At 38.8% G+C, this 18,572-nt stretch overlaps 1 protein-coding gene across 1 annotated transcript in view; it reads left to right on the forward strand.

Annotated features, from left to right (window-relative positions):
- Positions 1 to 17,435, forward strand: part of Cph (BCL11 transcription factor chronophage) — a 48,844-nt gene extending 31,409 nt beyond the window's left edge. Inside the window, exon 3 of the mRNA XM_072001313.1 lies at positions 11,120 to 17,435. Within this exon, the coding sequence (XP_071857414.1) occupies positions 11,120 to 13,263 (2,144 nt within the window). The 3' untranslated portion in view covers positions 13,264 to 17,435. The remainder of the gene's footprint in view (positions 1 to 11,119) is intronic.
- The last annotated feature ends 1,137 nt before the right edge of the window (positions 17,436 to 18,572 follow it).

Genomic DNA, 18,572 nt, shown 5'->3' on the forward strand with positions numbered 1-18,572 from the left:
GTGATACATAATTCTAATTAACTCATGCAAACACTATTCCACATTAAATTACTTTCATCCTACCTGTATACATATTTAAATAGAAATACCAGTTTCTTTATCCCAATATTTATCTTGAATATATTTCGCTATACTTCAAAACTAATCGCTATAATCACAAATAATAATAACCTGCTATAATTTCTAACGAAACATAGAAGCGCTCTTATCTTTTCTCAAAAATTAAACATTTAGAAATAATTATATTTGCTAGCAATCCAAAGTGACTCGACTAGCTCTTCTAAAGTTAAACATTCGCTACACGTTAAACCAATTGATACAAACGGCAATAATACGCGATTAAACATCATGAAACATCATCAAACTCGTCCGAACATCATGAAACTTCATTGGAAGATCTCAACCCAACCGTCCAAGTATGTGTTTACCCCCCTTTCCCTGTCATCCCTCCGTGTTCGAAGATTTTTCACACTCGAAGGGTCGATCTGCATCGCGGGCAAACCGCGGCCACCGCTTGATTAATGCAAACGATAATAATTACGCAACAGCTTGTTGATCCGGCGCGAGCGCACCGGTGTGTCTCTTTAAAATTTCATCACGGTCCGTGAAACTCGCTGAAGCATCCCCGGTCCCCCTTTTCTGCTAGGTACGCGGAGAAAGAGCGTTAACCCCATCCTGGTGCTCATCCCCCAACACCGCGTCCACGTTGGACTTGTTCTCCTGGATAAGCCCCTTTCGTCGCCTTTTTTGCCCAGTTTTTTTGTCATCGACCGGCCACGTCCAAAAGCCCAATTAGAATCGTCCTATTGTTTGGCCACGTGGTCCGCACGAGCCAATGCTGCACGAGCACGCACGCGAATACGTATGTGTGAATTCGTGGGATAATATGCGTGAATGTGAGCGAACCGGTTGATCTGCGACATCACGGTGTATCTAGTTTGTAGTTTGTCTCTAGGTAAAGTAACCTGAATCGGAGACGATTGACAGAAACGAAGTGAAGCGGAAATGGAGCCCTCTAGACTTCAGACTCTGGATCATCTGCCTTTTATTTAGTTTTTTGATGAAGTTCGTTCATGGGTGAAAATGGCAACTGTGTCTTTTGACATAATATTTTAGCTGGAATAAGTGGAAGATGTGTTGAACCCTTTGCGGTGAAAGGGTTTAACGTAGTTTGGTTCTCCAAGGAGTAAGATGTTGAGGTTGGTTAACTTGGTATAAGTAGGTTTGATGATATAATAGTGTTACAGAATATTATATAGATCAGGAATTTTTGAATTTTTCGTAAATGGAACGTTTATCGAAGCTCTGCATGATCTTGGAAACATGTTTTATAAACTCGGAGAGTTTTAAGACTTGTAGCCTTTCGCTTAATCGCTGATCTTCTAACGAAAAAAAAAATTAAAAAATGGTCAATTTCATGCTGATAACTGGCAATACACAAGAAATATAACAAAATCTAACAAACACATAATATTTGTCATCATTTGTGGCATTTACGTCGTTTATCGTTCAAACTTCACGATAGAAGCTACCAAAAGCTACTTCTTTTAAAGGTCTTCCATTCGTTTACACGAAATTGACAAAAATACATTATAAAATTATGTTCATAAATACAAACTTTCTACCGACGAAGAAGATCAGCGACCCTGAAACCAATACAGAGAATGAAAAAAAAATCTTCTCGCGGTTGTCTCTCGAGGAACAGAGACGTAAGGAGATCGAAATTGACGTTACAGGGAAAAACGAAAGTTTGGCATGGGGGATGAAAAGGAGGAACCGAGACAAGCAGCGATAATCCGTCGAAATTGACACTGGTGTTCCCGGTGAGATGCAGATTTGATCTATCTGTCACGTTTGTCTGGAATATTAATTCTCGTTCGTGGCCGAGCTTTTTCCAACGGTGGTTCTTTATGCTTCCTTCGCTCGTCCCCTTTTTGAACCTCTTCCATCTCTTTCTATTTCGTTTTATACTCGTTTCTCTTTCTCTGTCATCCACGTGCTAGCTCGTCTTCGTGGACCGCCCGAGGCGCGACGAGAATTGCTTGCGAATTGGTTGTATCTCAGGGTTTCGAGCTCCTGCAGCCCTTCCGTTCCCTTCTTTCTTCCCTGCTTTCTCACCCCCGCAAGGAAGGAAGTCAACGAAGACGACATAAAAGTGATACACTGTAGCGGCAGTGCCAATACGCGCGACAGTCTTCACTTTTTACCCTCTCTTCGTGTTTTTCTACCAGATTTTTTAAGGATCTATCCTCTACTTTTCGTCATCGTTACTCGCGACGACTTCTTTCTCAAACGTTTAGTTTCGAAGTGTTCGAATCTTTTTGATGGTAACAATCGATATAGCGCGATGGTTTTCGATTGAATTTTAATTAGATGACAATTTCAACTGGTTGATCGAAATTAAATTATCTCGTATCTAATCAAGTTATCGTAGTCGTTGTTATTAAGTTGTTAATTAATATTCTATATACCATGTGAATCTTATAGACATTGTCTTTATTCCTTGCAGTAAAAAGGTCATCAATTTTTCGAAGAAACCTCCTTGAAAATTTTTACAAAGTCATACTTGTTTAATCCTTCGCACTACACTGTTTTTTTAATTATACCGTTTATTGTCCAAGAAGATGAGTATTACATGTGTATGTTATTCATAATAAACAGTGAATTTCGGTTGTGAGGTGGTTTAGGCAAATGTACCGATACGTAACGGTACGACATAGACATACAATATTTTGTGTATCGGAATTACATTTTTTTAGCGTTACAATTTATAAATTGGATTTAAGTCGCTGTAGAGCGGTGCTTATATACGATATTATTTTTTCTTCCTATCTCTGTCCTGAAAACCTGGTCGTGAAAACAGGGCAGTTTGGTAATCTACTATACTGTATCGTATTGCTTCAACCCATATGAAGCAGAAAAATGAAAAAGGCTACTAACTTGTAGTCTTTCTCGTTTTGAAACAAATCCTTGGTCGCAAACAATTTTATTGGAAGAATCTATTTAAATCGTTGGTCTTGTCACGCGAGTTATCAAAGTATAAAGGTTTAGTTTCCATTTTACACGACCTTCTTTCGGTTTTCAATTTTTCCTCAACCCTTTATCCTCATACCCTTGCCAATCTTTTTGAACAAAGACACGTTAAAAAGCTCACTACAAACTTCATTTGTCTTCTTCCTGGCGGCGAAGGTTCAACGAAGACAATTAAAGTGTCACAGTCGAAGACGAGAAAGTAACAGCAGCAGCGTTTCAGACTGCCAAGATAAACGCGTCTTCACTTTGCCTTTTCTTTTCGTTTCTTTCTTGAACTGCACCATGTTTGGCAGATGAAGCTGCACGCAATAACGCGCAAACATTCGAAGAAGAGCAATATTTTTGGCACGCGCGCTCTTTGGAAATGTTGTTATTTCAAACAGAAGAACACAACGTTCTCGCTTCGAGATTCTTTTCTTTCGTTTGTTTGCCAGACGAGAGAGTTAATGGGCATCGTGGTCCATTCTTGACGTTTGCGGTTGGACAGGGGAACAAGGGACATAAAGTCTCGGAGAAAACGCTAGCCAGTCGCGTTGCAACATTGTAGTGACCACGAGAAATACAATCGCGGGAAGCTTCGAACAGTATGTGGGTTTATTTAAAGAGAGAGCTTCGATTCACGAAAGTTTCAGCAATGTTTATAACATATAGCGCATTTGACAATAGATTGAATTTAATGTTTTAATAAAATTATGCTTGGAATATGTTACATTAAAAAAAAAAAAAGAAAAAATCGGTTCATCGTTATTTCCATATTTCTGTTGTAACTTTTTGATAAAGGTTTTAAAGTTTTTTATTTGAGCAACATTTTCGCATTATATTTAGCCGTAGGATACAGTAGCGAATTTTATCCAAAGACTCAATTATCAATTTTTCCTCTTATGACCTATATATATTAGATCCTCTAACAGAAATTTATTTCGCAAAAGAGATTAATCCAAGAAATATGAAAATAAGACATGCAAATTTGATCGAACGTTTAATTCAGCAAATATTTCCATAAAATTACAATCCAGTTCAGCAAATAAAATAACCAAACGCGTACAAGTACCAAAATGTTAATACACTTCTGAAACTTTAAATAAACAAAAAAAGAAAAAAGGCAGAACTATCGGTCTCTCAATTAACAGAATGCTAAACGAAGAATCGCAGATCAAACGCTATATTTCAAATAATATTACGCTCACGTAAATTAAATCTGGCAGAATTTGACCGTGACAGGCGAGACGCAAGACTCGGCAGGACCCATTCAATTTTACGTGTCTCCAAAAATCAGGTTTCTTTACATCTCAGTCTGATCTCTACAGATCCAAAAAGCAGTTCGTTTCGAATTCTACCAAAGTTACTCTCAAATAGAGGTACGTTAACAACAGTCGTGATCACCGAGCGATAACTATTTCCAGGATTTATTAATTATGAAACGATAATTACTGGCAACGGCTATTGATCGTCCAGAGGCGATTGTTTTCGGAATTTTCGGTCGACGAACGTCCCGTGGACGGCACGAAAATTTATTAAAACGATACAGTTTCGTCGGAGGAAATCTTCTCGCTTTTCAAACCAGGCACATCTGCTGTTCGTCACGTCACCACGGGTACACACACGTGGATACGTGTGTGTACACGCATACGCCGAAAGCCCTTTAATCCAGAATGGCGTGTGACAATATTAAAATATCGATTAGCCAACGTATGCGGCGTATGCACTTTGTCCTACGTACAAGGGTTGCACTTAAAAGGGACAACGCACGCCGCATCGCAATCAGGGATCAGATTATGCTTGTTCGACAGAGATTGACCGATTGAAACTTTGCCTCGCGGTGTTTCATATGAACATCAAATGAATTTATTTAATAGTTTCGTATTTTCCACTTTCCACGTGCAGCTTTCTTCATTCGTAACATTCTTCTTGTGAGAATCTTTCGCATACACAAAGCATAAGAACATAATGACGTTACAAACAGTGGTTTTTAAATTCGCGTTATCTTTTTGCGATAAATGATCTTCCAGAAGTAAGTCATTCGTTTCTTGAGAATTCAATATTCCTCGTGAACTTACGCAATGAAATTAAGAAATTAATAAAAAGTAGAATTGTCTAATTTGGCTCCTGGAGGCTCATTCAGATATTTTTTTAGAATTTGACTTGCTTCTTTCTTTCGTGCAAGGTTTGTGCAAAGTGCCAAATTGAACATACTCTTTGACGTTGTAGTTGACCTTTAATCGTAAACAGGTTGCGAATTTTTATACACTTATGCAAAATTTAAAGAGCCGAGAATATGCAGAATTCGTGTCATCTGTAAAAATATATGAAACATTTCAACAGATAAATCTCTATTTACGATAGACTCTGACTTACGATAAACGTAACATTTGTGAATATTGAATATCATTCGTTATGCAGTGAATATTTTCCTTTAAAAAAGTTTCTGGATTTATGAATCTATTTTTCAGCTATGGGATATTAATTAAAACTACTGAAATTACGAAATCAATAAAAATGAACTTATTATATTTCCGTCTTATTATCTTCATATAGTATGTAGCGCATACAGCAAAATATATAAAATATTATATTACGAAAGAATAACTTCCAATTTCATAATTTTTCCAAAAGTTTGTAAAATGAACACGTTAAAAGTCTATGAGAAATGCGTTTGAAAAGAAGCGTATTGAAGAGACGAAGAATATTTGGAAAATTATTTCGCGAACTATACCCACCGATTGAGGGTAGCTAGGTTTCGTGTGAAATCTTCCGTGAAAGGGTTGAAAGGAAGTATTCGTAGGATGACCAGGGTTTGGATGGTCGTTAAACAATGGCATTCCGAACGATTTGCCCGTAAACGTCGCGTGGGCCAATTTGTCGGGCAATTTCTGAGGAAAATCGTTCGGTCACTATCGCGAACACTGGAAGACCATGTATTCGTATGCGACCACATTGTTCGTTATTTGATCCTACGATACCCCTGACGAATTTAGCTTTTGCCATCAAATCGTATGTCACGTATATTTAGTATTTAATATATTAACAAAATTCCTTAATAGAAATTTAGTTGCATATTGCTTGATTAAGCTCTCGTTCGAAGATACGATTATTGTATGATAGACAGACAAATATAATAATAAATTAGTTTATCTGCTTTTTTTTGTAAAACGGTTCTTTATGCTTATTCGTGTAGAAAATTTAATAAAAAGCTTAAAATGTACATATTGTACTAAATTTTTATATTAATTCATTGTAATTTTGAAGTTACGGAGAATTGTTTCTCAATAGCGTAGAATGTAGAGGCTCGTTATTAGCGCGGATCTTCACCGACCGGCTCGTTATGAACTGCTCGTCACACTCTGATCGGGCTCGTGATCGACATCGACGGTTAAAAGACAAAAGGAAAAGCCGGGCCCTTTCGGAAAAGCCGCGGCGGCTCGGCGGCTCGACAAAGTCACGTGTATTGACTCGGCATACACGCACATACACATACATACTAACAATAGAAAGAGAGTAGTCTAGAACTTGATGATTCGGTCATTTACGTTCTCACAATACGATATGTAAATTGAATAATTAAATTGTATTAAATTCTTCTTAAAATTAATCTTCGATTGAGGTTGTCGACTTATAGGTGATCGCACACGTATTTAAAGTTTTCTAGTATGTTATATATCATCCATTCTATGTAATAATGTGAAAATGTAATTCTTGCAAACTTAATAATACCCAAGATGCGCTAACTATAATTTTAATATATAGATAATTTTCTCATCTTCTTTTTGTTAATAATTTTTATACGCCAGCTCCATACAGAACTTTCAAATTTCCAATGATTTCCATTGCCGCAGTACTTTTTTCGCAACACCATTCACGTTATAAAGTGGAACTCTATAAATCGTGATCGATGCGCTTCTCTATCGGCCGCATCTTCAGTAAGGGCAGAAGCATCCATAGAGAGAGAAGATGGTGGAAAATCTAAAGAAATAATCCTAACGGATGACCGGCCGCGACGTTTGCATATGAAAAGCGTCCGCCTGTGAATCGATACACCTTTATTATGCTCGAGCACTTGCTTATCTTCCTCGGTGTCGGGTCCCCTCTTCAACGAGTTCGAGGGAACTCGGTAATATCATCGACTTCCGGTCGACGAAAGCTCGCCCGAGGGCCAGACGCGTGAAACAATATGCCAAATTTTCACGGTTTGCCACTCGATGACCCCTCATTCGTGACGTGACTCGTCCCTTTCTTCGCTTTCTAATTTTCTCCTCGCCGGGGTCAGCCAAGTTCGCACTCGAAAAGGTTCGTCGAATCGATGACGCGGTGAAAATTAAGTGGTTTTTCTTCCTGTTTCTACGGTATCGCGCTCCTTTGTTTTACCGCTTGTCGAGATAACCGTGTAGCCGTTTCAGTTTTGTTTGGAAATTCTGTTGAATAGTAGAAGCGGTCAACGCAAATTAGAAAAGTTTTATTATGTTCGTCGAGATGTTCTATTTGTCAGGATCGTATATTACGAGTTCGTTTGATGATTTCTACAAATCGAAGATATAAGTTGCATCATCAAATAAACTAAGCTGTGCGAAATATAAGTAATATTGGAAAAATATTCATTCGTCGTTGAGAATGTGATCGATAAATACGTTCTACGATAAATGGAACGTTAATGTTTATGTACTTATGAGAACATGTACATAATATGCAAAAAATATTTAAAATGTCCAAGGTAACGAACTTGTTGTAATTGTTAACAAGTGCATTTTTAAGCGTTTCTTAATGTATTGCAGGTAAAAATGTATAACAGGTAACTATAATAATTTGTAATAGATATAATAATATAAATTTAATATAAATTTGTATAAAAATCTCGAATCTATCTATCGTCATCTTCCCCTGTAGACTGCATATACGATCACGTTTGAACTTCAGACTTCAGACTTCAGCCTCGAAGCCGACGCAACGTTGGTAGACGTTGGAACGAGGTTATCTGCGAGGAATCACGGTATTTTCCCTCTTTCATTCCGCGAGCGTTTCTTACCACGACGCGTAAATGCAAACGTAATCGTGGTGAAAGGTCAGCGAGGCGGGGAAGAAAAATCTGTCGCCCACCCGGCAGCCTCGTTATTCTACTTAGCACCTTGTTACACGCGGCGATATGTGTTCTATTGTGTATTGTCGCGGGGTATATCCTATCGCTTATGAAGCTGACGTCCCTCGAGTTGTTTCTAATTTAATTTAGGATTCATTGTTTACGTGTCCCATTGTCGCCAGGATCCGCGCCAGCGTGATTCATTTATTGGACATCGTTCATACACGCTTCTGTGTGTTCCACGCGGCTCTCAAGCAGTTTCTCTTGAATAATTTCAGTAACGAGACCGAGGTGTGACCAAAAATCGTTAATAATTCGTTGTTTTCCTGTTCCATTGGTATTCGGAATTTTTATCTCTTTTTCTTTTTTTTTTTTTTTTTTTTTTTTGAATATTCTATGCATTCGTCGCGGTTTCAACACTTTTTGATGGATTGAATACGGGCTATGTGAATCGTTCAGAAGTTATGCGGATTGGCTTTATAAATTAAACTGCGTGCAAACAGGATAATTACAAACATAACTTGGTGAGAACTATTTTTGAAATTTACAGTTATTTGCGCTATTCTCCTATGATCAATAAATTTATGAAAATGTGGTTTCTTTGTTGAGATGTTGAGTATTAATTAGGTATCTGGATAAGCGACATTCATAACTTTATAAAAAGCGGAGTTGGTCGATGTAAGTTCGAAAAAGCTCATATGTATTTGGCACTAAATGCTTGCTAGTAGTTAGTTTCCTTATTGCTTTTTATAAACAATCCATGACTTTCTTTTTCATTAATTCACAGTTAATTTAAAAGATATTTACGATAAAGCAATGTGAAACATCGCAAAGTATAACTAGCACTGGAAATAGAAGAATCTACATGAACTATAGAACCTGATCATTTTACTCGCAAGCCGTACTGCTTTTATACGATTTAAAGAGAATTCAGAAGAGTAAACGATCGACGAGAACGTTCCGTTTGGTGTAACAAACGACTCAATTCGAATGGAATAAGAAACTTAAGTAAAATGTAAGGTCTTATTTAGAGGAGGTTCGGCTTTAAGACTCTCGCTTCCAGACTTCCTTCAACGACAAAGATCTTCCCCTATCTCGAACAGCCATTTAATTAGGACCGCTTTTATTTTTCCCAGATCTTTTGTCTCTCCGGTTGACTTTTCTTCCCGATGTTAAATCAGTCTGAAACGGTATAATAGGTGAAGCGATCCCCAACTTTTTAATTTTCTAACACGCTCCTCTCCCACGTTCGATCTAACTGTGTAATTTTTTGCTTATATTGTATCCTAACAGTAACTCGTTTATACTAATCACAGAACTTTTCTCCCAATATTTTATTAAAATTGATAAATATATTAACTCCTGATAAGTATGAGTTCACGATTCTATAACATATGAGACGAAAGCAAGTGGCATATTGAAGAGATAAAGTATGCTTTGAAACGAATACAATTTGCTAAAAACACATGTCATTGTTTAAAAGAATCGTCAAATATTCAAATTCACGGAACACAAATATAAACTTCAATTTCATGTACTTTGAGACACATTATGAATTGTTTACAATGCTCACTCATATAGCTTAAATTGCATTTTTTTCTCGCTCGTAATCTCAACTATCGTTACACCTCAAACGAAAAATCCCTCTGCTTACAAGCTCCACATCGTCTCTCCACGTTTCTTCCAAACAAATTTAATTCGCAAACACCCTAACGTCCGGAATCACGAGTTCTCCGAATATGTCCCTGATCCTCCGTTCAATGGCATTTCCGCGGTACGAAACAAGGGACCATCGCAACGTCTGTTCCGCTTTCCTTCCATTTTTTTCTCGTCTTCTTTCATCCTCTTTTACGAGAGGGTGGCCACGAATTAATAAAATCCTACGGACACCCTAGCATCGCGTAGAGCGTCGTCTCCGGAGCGTGAAAAATGGCCGAAAATCTGATATTCCGGATTAAAAACATTGAAATTCAAAACCAGTTCCTCCCGCGGTCGTCGACGAAGCGAGAGGCAGGGTCGAGAAGTCGTTAAGGGTCAGTTTCAGTCTGAACCGATCCCCATTCGCCTCGAGCCTGCCTTTTCAACCCCCCCGACTATGGAGCATCGTTGTCGGGGATATTATTTTTAAGCCCCGGCGTGGCCGCAATTTGACACAGCCGCGCCGTTTGAATTCCGAATTCAATCGGCGGACCCGATTTCTATCCCGATTCCGCGAAATTAAGGGTGCCTCGAAAATTGATAGCCAGTTGAACTTACTATATACGTGGGTCGGACACACGTTAGGCACACATGTTCTCGCGGTGGTGTCGCCTTGCCCCTCTACAATTTTGACGAGAGTTTTTTTCCCCGTGTTTCCATATATCATCGTGGTTCACGGTAATCTCCTGGACTGTTTGACGCGGTTGCAACTTATCGCACGCGTGATCACCCATAGGAGTGTTGCTCCGGGGTGTAATATTTTATGCGATTTTCGATCCTTTCTTATCTTAGGCGTGATCGAGGCTTTTTGAACAGTTTCCTATTTAATACCATTTTTCGTTATTCGGAATGTAAATATCATGTCTTTTACGTCGCGGTAATAATCAGTGTTTTTCTTGTACATAGACGATCGCCGATGCATTTCTGTATCTTTATATGGGCAAGTAAATTCATGCAGACTGATCATCAACGATTCTGTGGACTTGTTATATTTTAATTTTATCTAAATTTTTACCCTTCGCATTAAATATTAAATATTCTCGTTTTATGAAAGAAGAGCAATCCACAAGCTTCGAAGTCCAGAAATTTTCGGAGATTCGTGTACCGTTGCACTATTTGTGACGAGAAAATTAATTCTTTAAAATTAAAAAACCTTTGTACCTTGTAGCTGTTCGTATCAACATAGTCCCACATATTCGTAAAATACTCGATTTGACAATTTACTATAAATTAACGATATATCTTCCTTCGATGAGTTCTTTTCCAAAAATCTATACTTTCAAGTATTTAATCGAGACCATCTGCATTATCCTGTTTCAGAACCACGATGGCTGCAGTGCTCACAGTGTTCCAGAAGACTATCCTCAGCGTGGGAGATGCTCCAGCACGTACAAAGCGTCCACGGCGCCCGTCTTTACACTTCCTCGTCGTCATCGACGAACTCCTCGTCGAACACACCCGCGCCAAGTCCACCAACGCCCACACCCACTCACACGCATCACCTGAGCCCACCCAACCACCTGAACCTAAGCAGTAAATCCACCGGAAGCTCATCCACGGGAAACTCATCCGGCGGCACGAGTTCCAGCGGTAACAGCAGTGGACGACAACAACTTCAATCCTCAGCGTCCCTTGTTGGCGATCCGCTTCACAGTTTTCTAAGGTTACCTCAGCACCTCGAACGAAGCTTCCCACCCATGTTTAGGCCGGACTTCTTGGCCTTGAATCCCCTGGCCGGGTATAGAGGCCTTCAGGAGTTACAGACTGCCACGAGAAACCTCCAAAATCTTGGCGATCCGCTTCGAGGTATGGACGGTTTAAATTTGGGAGATCCCTTGGTCCGTAGTTCATTGGACTCCTTGAACAATGCCCGGAATCTGGCGAACCTGGCCGAACTGTCGCACGGCCGTGGCCTCGCCGGTCAGGCGCATCCTCCTCCACTCGAGGCCAATCTGGATTTTTACTCGGCGCGCCTAAGGAGCCTCGCTAATCCGTCCTTAGGCGCGGCTCCACCTAGTAGCGGTAATTCGACGACGAATTCGAACCCACCTGCCCCGGTACCGCCTGTACCTGTACCGAGCACCGTCCAACAGCAGCAGCAACAACAGCCGGCAGTACAAAATCACAGTCAACCTGTCGAACCTCCCAGTCCGGCGTCGAACAACGCTACAATACTGACACATAACAATCACCAAAAGGAGAATTCGCCGCCCTGCTACAGTCAGAGCCCGGTTGGTCATCATAACAATAATAATTCGACCGATAGCGAGAAGACCAGTCCACCTGTCGCCTCGACACCCATCATCGCAGACTCCGTATCAGAAACGATTTACTCGTGCGAGGTCTGTGACAAGAAGTTCCGTTTCCAGTCGAATCTCATCGTGCATCGAAGAAGTCACAGGGACAAGGAGAGACAGTATGGACAGGATGGAACGCAGGATGGACAAACGACGCCGACGAGGTGCGAAGTTTGCGAAATGGAGATTCCAAGCTTCGCCGAGTTGAGGAAACACATGAGAAAAGAACACCAGGAGAATCTGAACGCGGCTAGTCCTCAAGGGAGCGTCGAAACTGTTCCGGACGATGGTTCCAGTTGCGATGAGAATATGGATCTCGATGAAGCGGACGAGAACGAACAGAAAGGAGAAAGGGAAGATACCGAAGAGAATACACCGGAGGATCTGAGTACTACTCAAGGTCAAAGCGGAGAAGAAAGCGGTGGTAGAATAGAACAGAAACCAGCCAGTTTAGTCGGTGATTTGATGGAAAAGTTTGGATTAAGTAACATCGCACAGTACTCGGAGGCTTATAGGCAGGCTCTGCAGGAGAACCATCGGGGCGGTTTCATTAAAACGGAATCGCCGTCTAACATGACCAACTCTCTGAACAACAACAAGGAGAAAGACAGCGCGTTATCACCCACGAACTTCAATTCCTCAACCACACCTAATATATTCTCGGGTCAGGGTTTTCCCAGATCTTCGGGGCCGGACTTCGGTGGTCTCTGGCTACCGAGTCCTCATTATCTAGAAAACAATGAATTTCGTAAAGCAACGAAGGCTACCACGTCCAGTTTAGCCCTTCAAGGTTTACCAAGTCCCTTATTGAAAAAGGAACGAAGTGGCAGGAACGATACGTGCGAGTATTGCGGCAAAGTATTCAAAAATTGCTCGAACCTGACGGTACACAGGCGATCTCACACAGGAGAGAAACCGTACAAGTGCGAGTTGTGCTCGTACGCATGCGCACAAAGCTCGAAATTGACCAGGCACATGAAGACACACGGTAGACACGGGAAAGACACGTACAAATGTCGCTTCTGCGAGATGCCATTCTCAGTGCCAAGCACGTTGGAGAAGCACATGAGGAAATGCGTGGTTGTGGTGCAGCAAGGTCCAAAACTAGGCATGCCATATCCTGGTAGCCAGGACGAGGACTCCTCGTTGAGTACCAAGGACACTTGATCTTGGAACGGAAGCCTACCGCCGATCCCGCCACTGTGGCCACACAGACCACCTTACCCGGTGTACTGAAGAGGGGATCTTCTTCCTTGGAAGTGAAACAGAGGGCAGAAAGGCGAATCCTGGACGAAGGCAATGAACCTTAAAATGTTGAGACGAAGACACGGTTGCAGTATACTCCGAATGATCTTCTCTGGTCAAATGTCCAGGATCGCCTCTCAGTGTTGGGGGAGGCGGTAGGTCGGTGAACGAGGAAACAGCCGATCGATATGACCTGGAAACGGTCCCGGCAACACAAGGAATGTATATCATTGTATAAACGAAGAAGAACGACAAATGTCAGCCTCGAAAGTTAAAAAGCCACGTTTGAGGACTTCAAGATGAAAAAGAAAGGTTTCCGAATTGGAGGAAATCGAATATAAAGAACAATTCAAACTAGTTCGATGAATAAAGAGGATTTTAAACATTGAACTAGAGAAACGAACGAATGGTTACCACTTTGCGAGTCTCAGCAGAACTATTTAAAAAAGAGTAAATAGTTATAAATAAAGAAACTATAAATATGAATATATATAAATATACATATTATATACATAAAGAGTATAAAAATATATGTAAATGTATAAATAAATATAAAATCGCGAGAGGATGAATTATACAAAATATAAATATTATACATAGGATAATGAACATAGTAACTTTATTATCGCATTTGAAGATTATTTATTTAATAATGATAGAGAATATTATCGCATACTAATACTGTATAACGTAATATATGTATATATGTGTAATGGAGGCCCGTGTTCGCGTGTATATGTATGTACATTACGTTATATAATATGAAAAAACCTGCAACCAGTTCGTACGTATAGCGTTTAGGGTGAAAGGTCGAAAAGATGGGGCGAGAGAGGAGTGATTTAGAGGTTTAGGAGGGGGAAAAATAATCTTTTTGTACATTGCACCGACGACGTCGCTTCGATATATCGAGCGTCTCTCTTTGTTTTCTAAGAAGAAGAAGAAGAAGAAGAAAAAGAAGAAAACGCGAAAAAAGCCAGAAAATAAAAGTGGCAGATTATTCTTCTCCATCGAGAAGAAGGATAATCGCGTGAGCGATTTCGAAGTTATCCTTTGTGTATGTATATAAGCGCGAAACATCGATATTCGAAAAACCTCAAATCCACCCTTAAATAATACCACAACAGCGTTTAGCTATCGATGATTAGGAATACAGAGAATATTTGATGTACGATTAATCGTATACAGCGTGAACCGGAAGTGTGCGCTGCGTTTTTTCTAGATTTTAAGCTCCACCCCCGATCCTATGTAAAATATATCATAGTACTTTTATTGTCTATTAATATTATCTAATATTATTATATATGTTTCTATTATTGCTTATTATTAATATTATTATTGTCATTATTAACATTAATTATTGACTTTATTATTATTACTATTATATTATTATTATTGTCATACTGATTATTATTATTATTATTATTATTATTCATTGCCACTATTATTAACGCGGTTACAAGCGACTGTAAGCGCTGTCTTCATTATTTTATCTCCGCTATTATTAAATTATTATCGAAGATGATGTTTTACATGGTTAAGAAGATGCCAAAGTTGTTTAGGTTTATCGGCGCGATGATCGTCGGCCGAAGATGTTCGTCGAAGGCTCTCTACCGAAACTTCTCTTTGTTGTTTTCGCGATGGCGCTATGTTAAACGGATTTTTAAAAAAACGCGTCTAATTAACGTTCAATAGCTAGTCATAAAAATTTGTCTATTCACGTTCACAGAAAAAAAATCGAATAAAAATTAAAAGAAATTAATGTAGATAATAAAAGAATTATAACGAAGAATATAAAAATGACAAAAAGGCAATAAAACTAAATTCGGGAAAAATAATAGCGATGATTTGGAAAAAAATACGATCTGTAGACGTTGAAAAGACAGTTTTGTGGTTGGCTCGTGTGAAGGGCGTTCGAGAAATCTTCGACGGTCATTTTGCGGTCGCAAAACACGCTGGCGCTATTATTATAGCGCGTTTGTTCGTTGGTTATATTTATTGCCGTCGCGGCTGATCGGATATCGCGCGGCTTTCGCAGGATCGAGAACGCGGATCGTTGATCCTGCGAAAATCGTCGTGTCCACCAAGTGGCGCGTCCAAACGATGCGACGGTTGGTTAACTGATTATCCTTTTACTTTCTCCGTTTTTTTTTTTTTTTTTTCGTTGGAAGAAACCGAAGACTGAGGTACTTACATATTGTATTCGCACGATCGATGCATCCAGCGTTTAATTATCTTTCCTTTTCTCTTACGTTCCATTATACTGCGTACCGTATAGTTCTGTTTCTTCCCCTTTTGTTTTTTTTTTTCCTTCGTTCATTTCGTTTTCCCGAAAAACGCCTCGTTGTAAACGTTTTCGAAGGGGACTGTTCCTAAATAAAAAAAAAAGATGATCTAGGCAATAAGATAAAGAGTAACTGGAGTATAGTATGTATGTGCGTTTCTCGATTTTTGTGTATGTATGAGTTCGTTGAAACTGTGCGCCTGCGCGTTAAAGGAAAAAGGATCGAACGTTAGTTTCTTCAATTTTTCCGTGCGTTGTGTATTGTATGAGTGTCAATAACGAATGAGTAATAAAGGGATAAAAGGAGAAAAAAACTCATATCAAGATAGTTGTCTCGGTGTTAGACGTGTACGGCCCTAGGTAAAAGGCAAAATGATAAAAAAATGAAAATCTCGTTATCTAGTTAAAGAAAAAAAAAGCGTTTGTTAGATTGATTCTGAAATACGTACATGCCAGGCTCCGTTTATACGATATATTGTAAATATATGGCACTGCCCGTAGCAAAAATGGGAAACGAATACAGGGAGGTGGAGAACCGGGCGGAGAATAAGGCAGACGAACATGATCGTCGGCGTTCAAACGTGAGAAATAAATAAAAATCATCATAATATTAATTGCATCAATCTTTTTCGTGCACACGAGAACGCGTCGTTTCGTTCATCATTATCTTCGAGGATGTTTGTTGGCCATTTTATTGGCACGTGAACATTATAAGAATACGAATAATAAAAGAGAAACAAATGGGGCAATTATCTAAAAGATGGATGTTTCGTCCTTCTTGAGTGCTTTCGAAAAGTTTAATTCTGTAAAACAAGATAGAATTAAATCAAAGGAACGGTAAAAAGAAAGAAAAAGAATTATGAGTTCACAGAATGACCTTAATCCGCGAGACGATGCGACGAAACGCGCGCTTCATTTCCAAAAGTTTCTCTCGTCTTTCTTATTCGAATTCATCCCACATAGGACCAAGTTCCCTGCCTCACGAAGCGAACATAGGAAAAAAAAAAAAAAAAAAAGGAAAAGAACACAATCACACACGCAAATCTCGCGGCGGGCGATTCGATCGACAGGAGACGATGAGTAAATTCGCCGCGAAAGTGGAATCTTCCAGAACGAATTCCAGACGACGAAACCTCAAGTTTCTTTCACGTGGGTGAAATAAATCGTGTTATTTCGCCTCGCCGTGTCCTGTCGATCGATTTCTAACGTTTCTACACAGGGTAAACCACGTAAAATGGTAAAAGATAATCCCAGACGAAATAAAAAAAAAAATTAAATAAATAAATAAATAAAGCGAAGAGCAAAACGTCAGAAGTATAGCGAATTGAAGTATCTAGACAGTTAAATAAAATAAATAAACAAGAAGAAAAATATGAAGAAGTATTTCCTATAATATAGTAAGCGACAGGATGGGAAATGAGCCACACGCAAGATGAACGCGGCAGGATGCGCGGAAACGGAGACGAACAAAAACAGTCGGTAGCAGGGAAATTGGATTTTTAGCATGAAATCTTTTGATCCAGGGTAAAAATAATCCGAAGCTCGGTTTCTAGACACGGTACGACTGGGTTTTCAAGACCTGGCAACACTTTCGAACACTTTAAACAAAAATAAAGAAAAACGAAAAATCAGAAAAAACCGAGGATCGACATTAAGGCAATACGAGAAAACAAGGCGTCTTCGGGCAAAGACTGGCCAAAGTTCGCGACACATCCTTTGACCAGATTTTCCACGGGGAGGTCCGTAATTATAAACATAGCAGATACGGTGTATGTCTTGTGCGATTCAAATAAACCACATTGTTTTTAAATAATTCGTGTTATGTTAATATACTCCCATTCTGGTTTCTGTATTAAACACTATCTCTATTAATTCTCTTATAAATTAATGTTTCTCAGATTGGTTTTTGAAGTAATTATATTCACTAAGACTTCCACTGTTACTGACGTACACGTTGCGTCTTATCAATTGTTTCAATAATACATACTGATGTAGCGGCACAGGAGTCAAAGGACGATGCGAATCGAGAACAACTCGTGTTGTTTTGCCTCGGGACATTGACACAGCTTTGACGCATGAAACGTAATGATAAATAAACTTCGGGTAAAACAATGTCGCCGCTACACGCAACCGTCGAATAAAAACGAATGTGAATTTTCCGACTCTCCCCCGACTAGTATTTACTCTCTCTCTCTCTCTTTCTCTCTCTCTCTCTATCTCTCTATCTTTATCTCGACAGTATTTATACTTATATTTATTTAATTTATTCCAAATATATTTGACGGGTCGCAACAGCAATTTCTCGTTCTCGTTATTCTATACTATAATCCTCTATACTGTCCACCACAATGACATATTGGTTTCGGTTAGATTTTTGTTTTTCAACATTGAAATGTATATTGGGTAATAACAATTATTTAGTATTTTTATCGATTGATTTTTGACAGTAACTCGCTCAAATAATGATTGTTAACGAAGCTAGGTATAATAATATTTCTTATAAAAAGAGCATATTGTTCCTGAGAAAAAAAAGATTTCAATAACAGTAAAAGGTATTGACTCACTAATTGATTTATAGCAATTCCAAAAAAATGTTATTTTAAATAATAAAATAATTTCACGTAAATTATTTTCACGATTAAATTTACATCACGTGAACGTTAGATAAAAGATATTGTACCAGATTAATCCTATGTTCGATTGAAATGGATAAGGGAGGAAGATAAGTATATATCAATGTACAAGATTTATTTAAATAATTTTTTTTAATTAAGTAGAATCTTTAACTCAAAAATGCAGTCACAAATATAATTCATATAAATGGATATCAATACAATTCAAGAAATATTTCTGAAGATTCTCAATTCATAATCGTTAAATGATCTATTAAATTATTTAACATTATTTTATATAACAAAAACTTTAAATAGAATTTAGAAAAAAAATCTTA

This window comes from Bombus fervidus, chromosome 4 (genome assembly GCF_041682495.2).
Source record: "Bombus fervidus isolate BK054 chromosome 4, iyBomFerv1, whole genome shotgun sequence".
Lineage (NCBI taxonomy): Eukaryota > Metazoa > Arthropoda > Insecta > Hymenoptera > Apidae > Bombus > Bombus fervidus.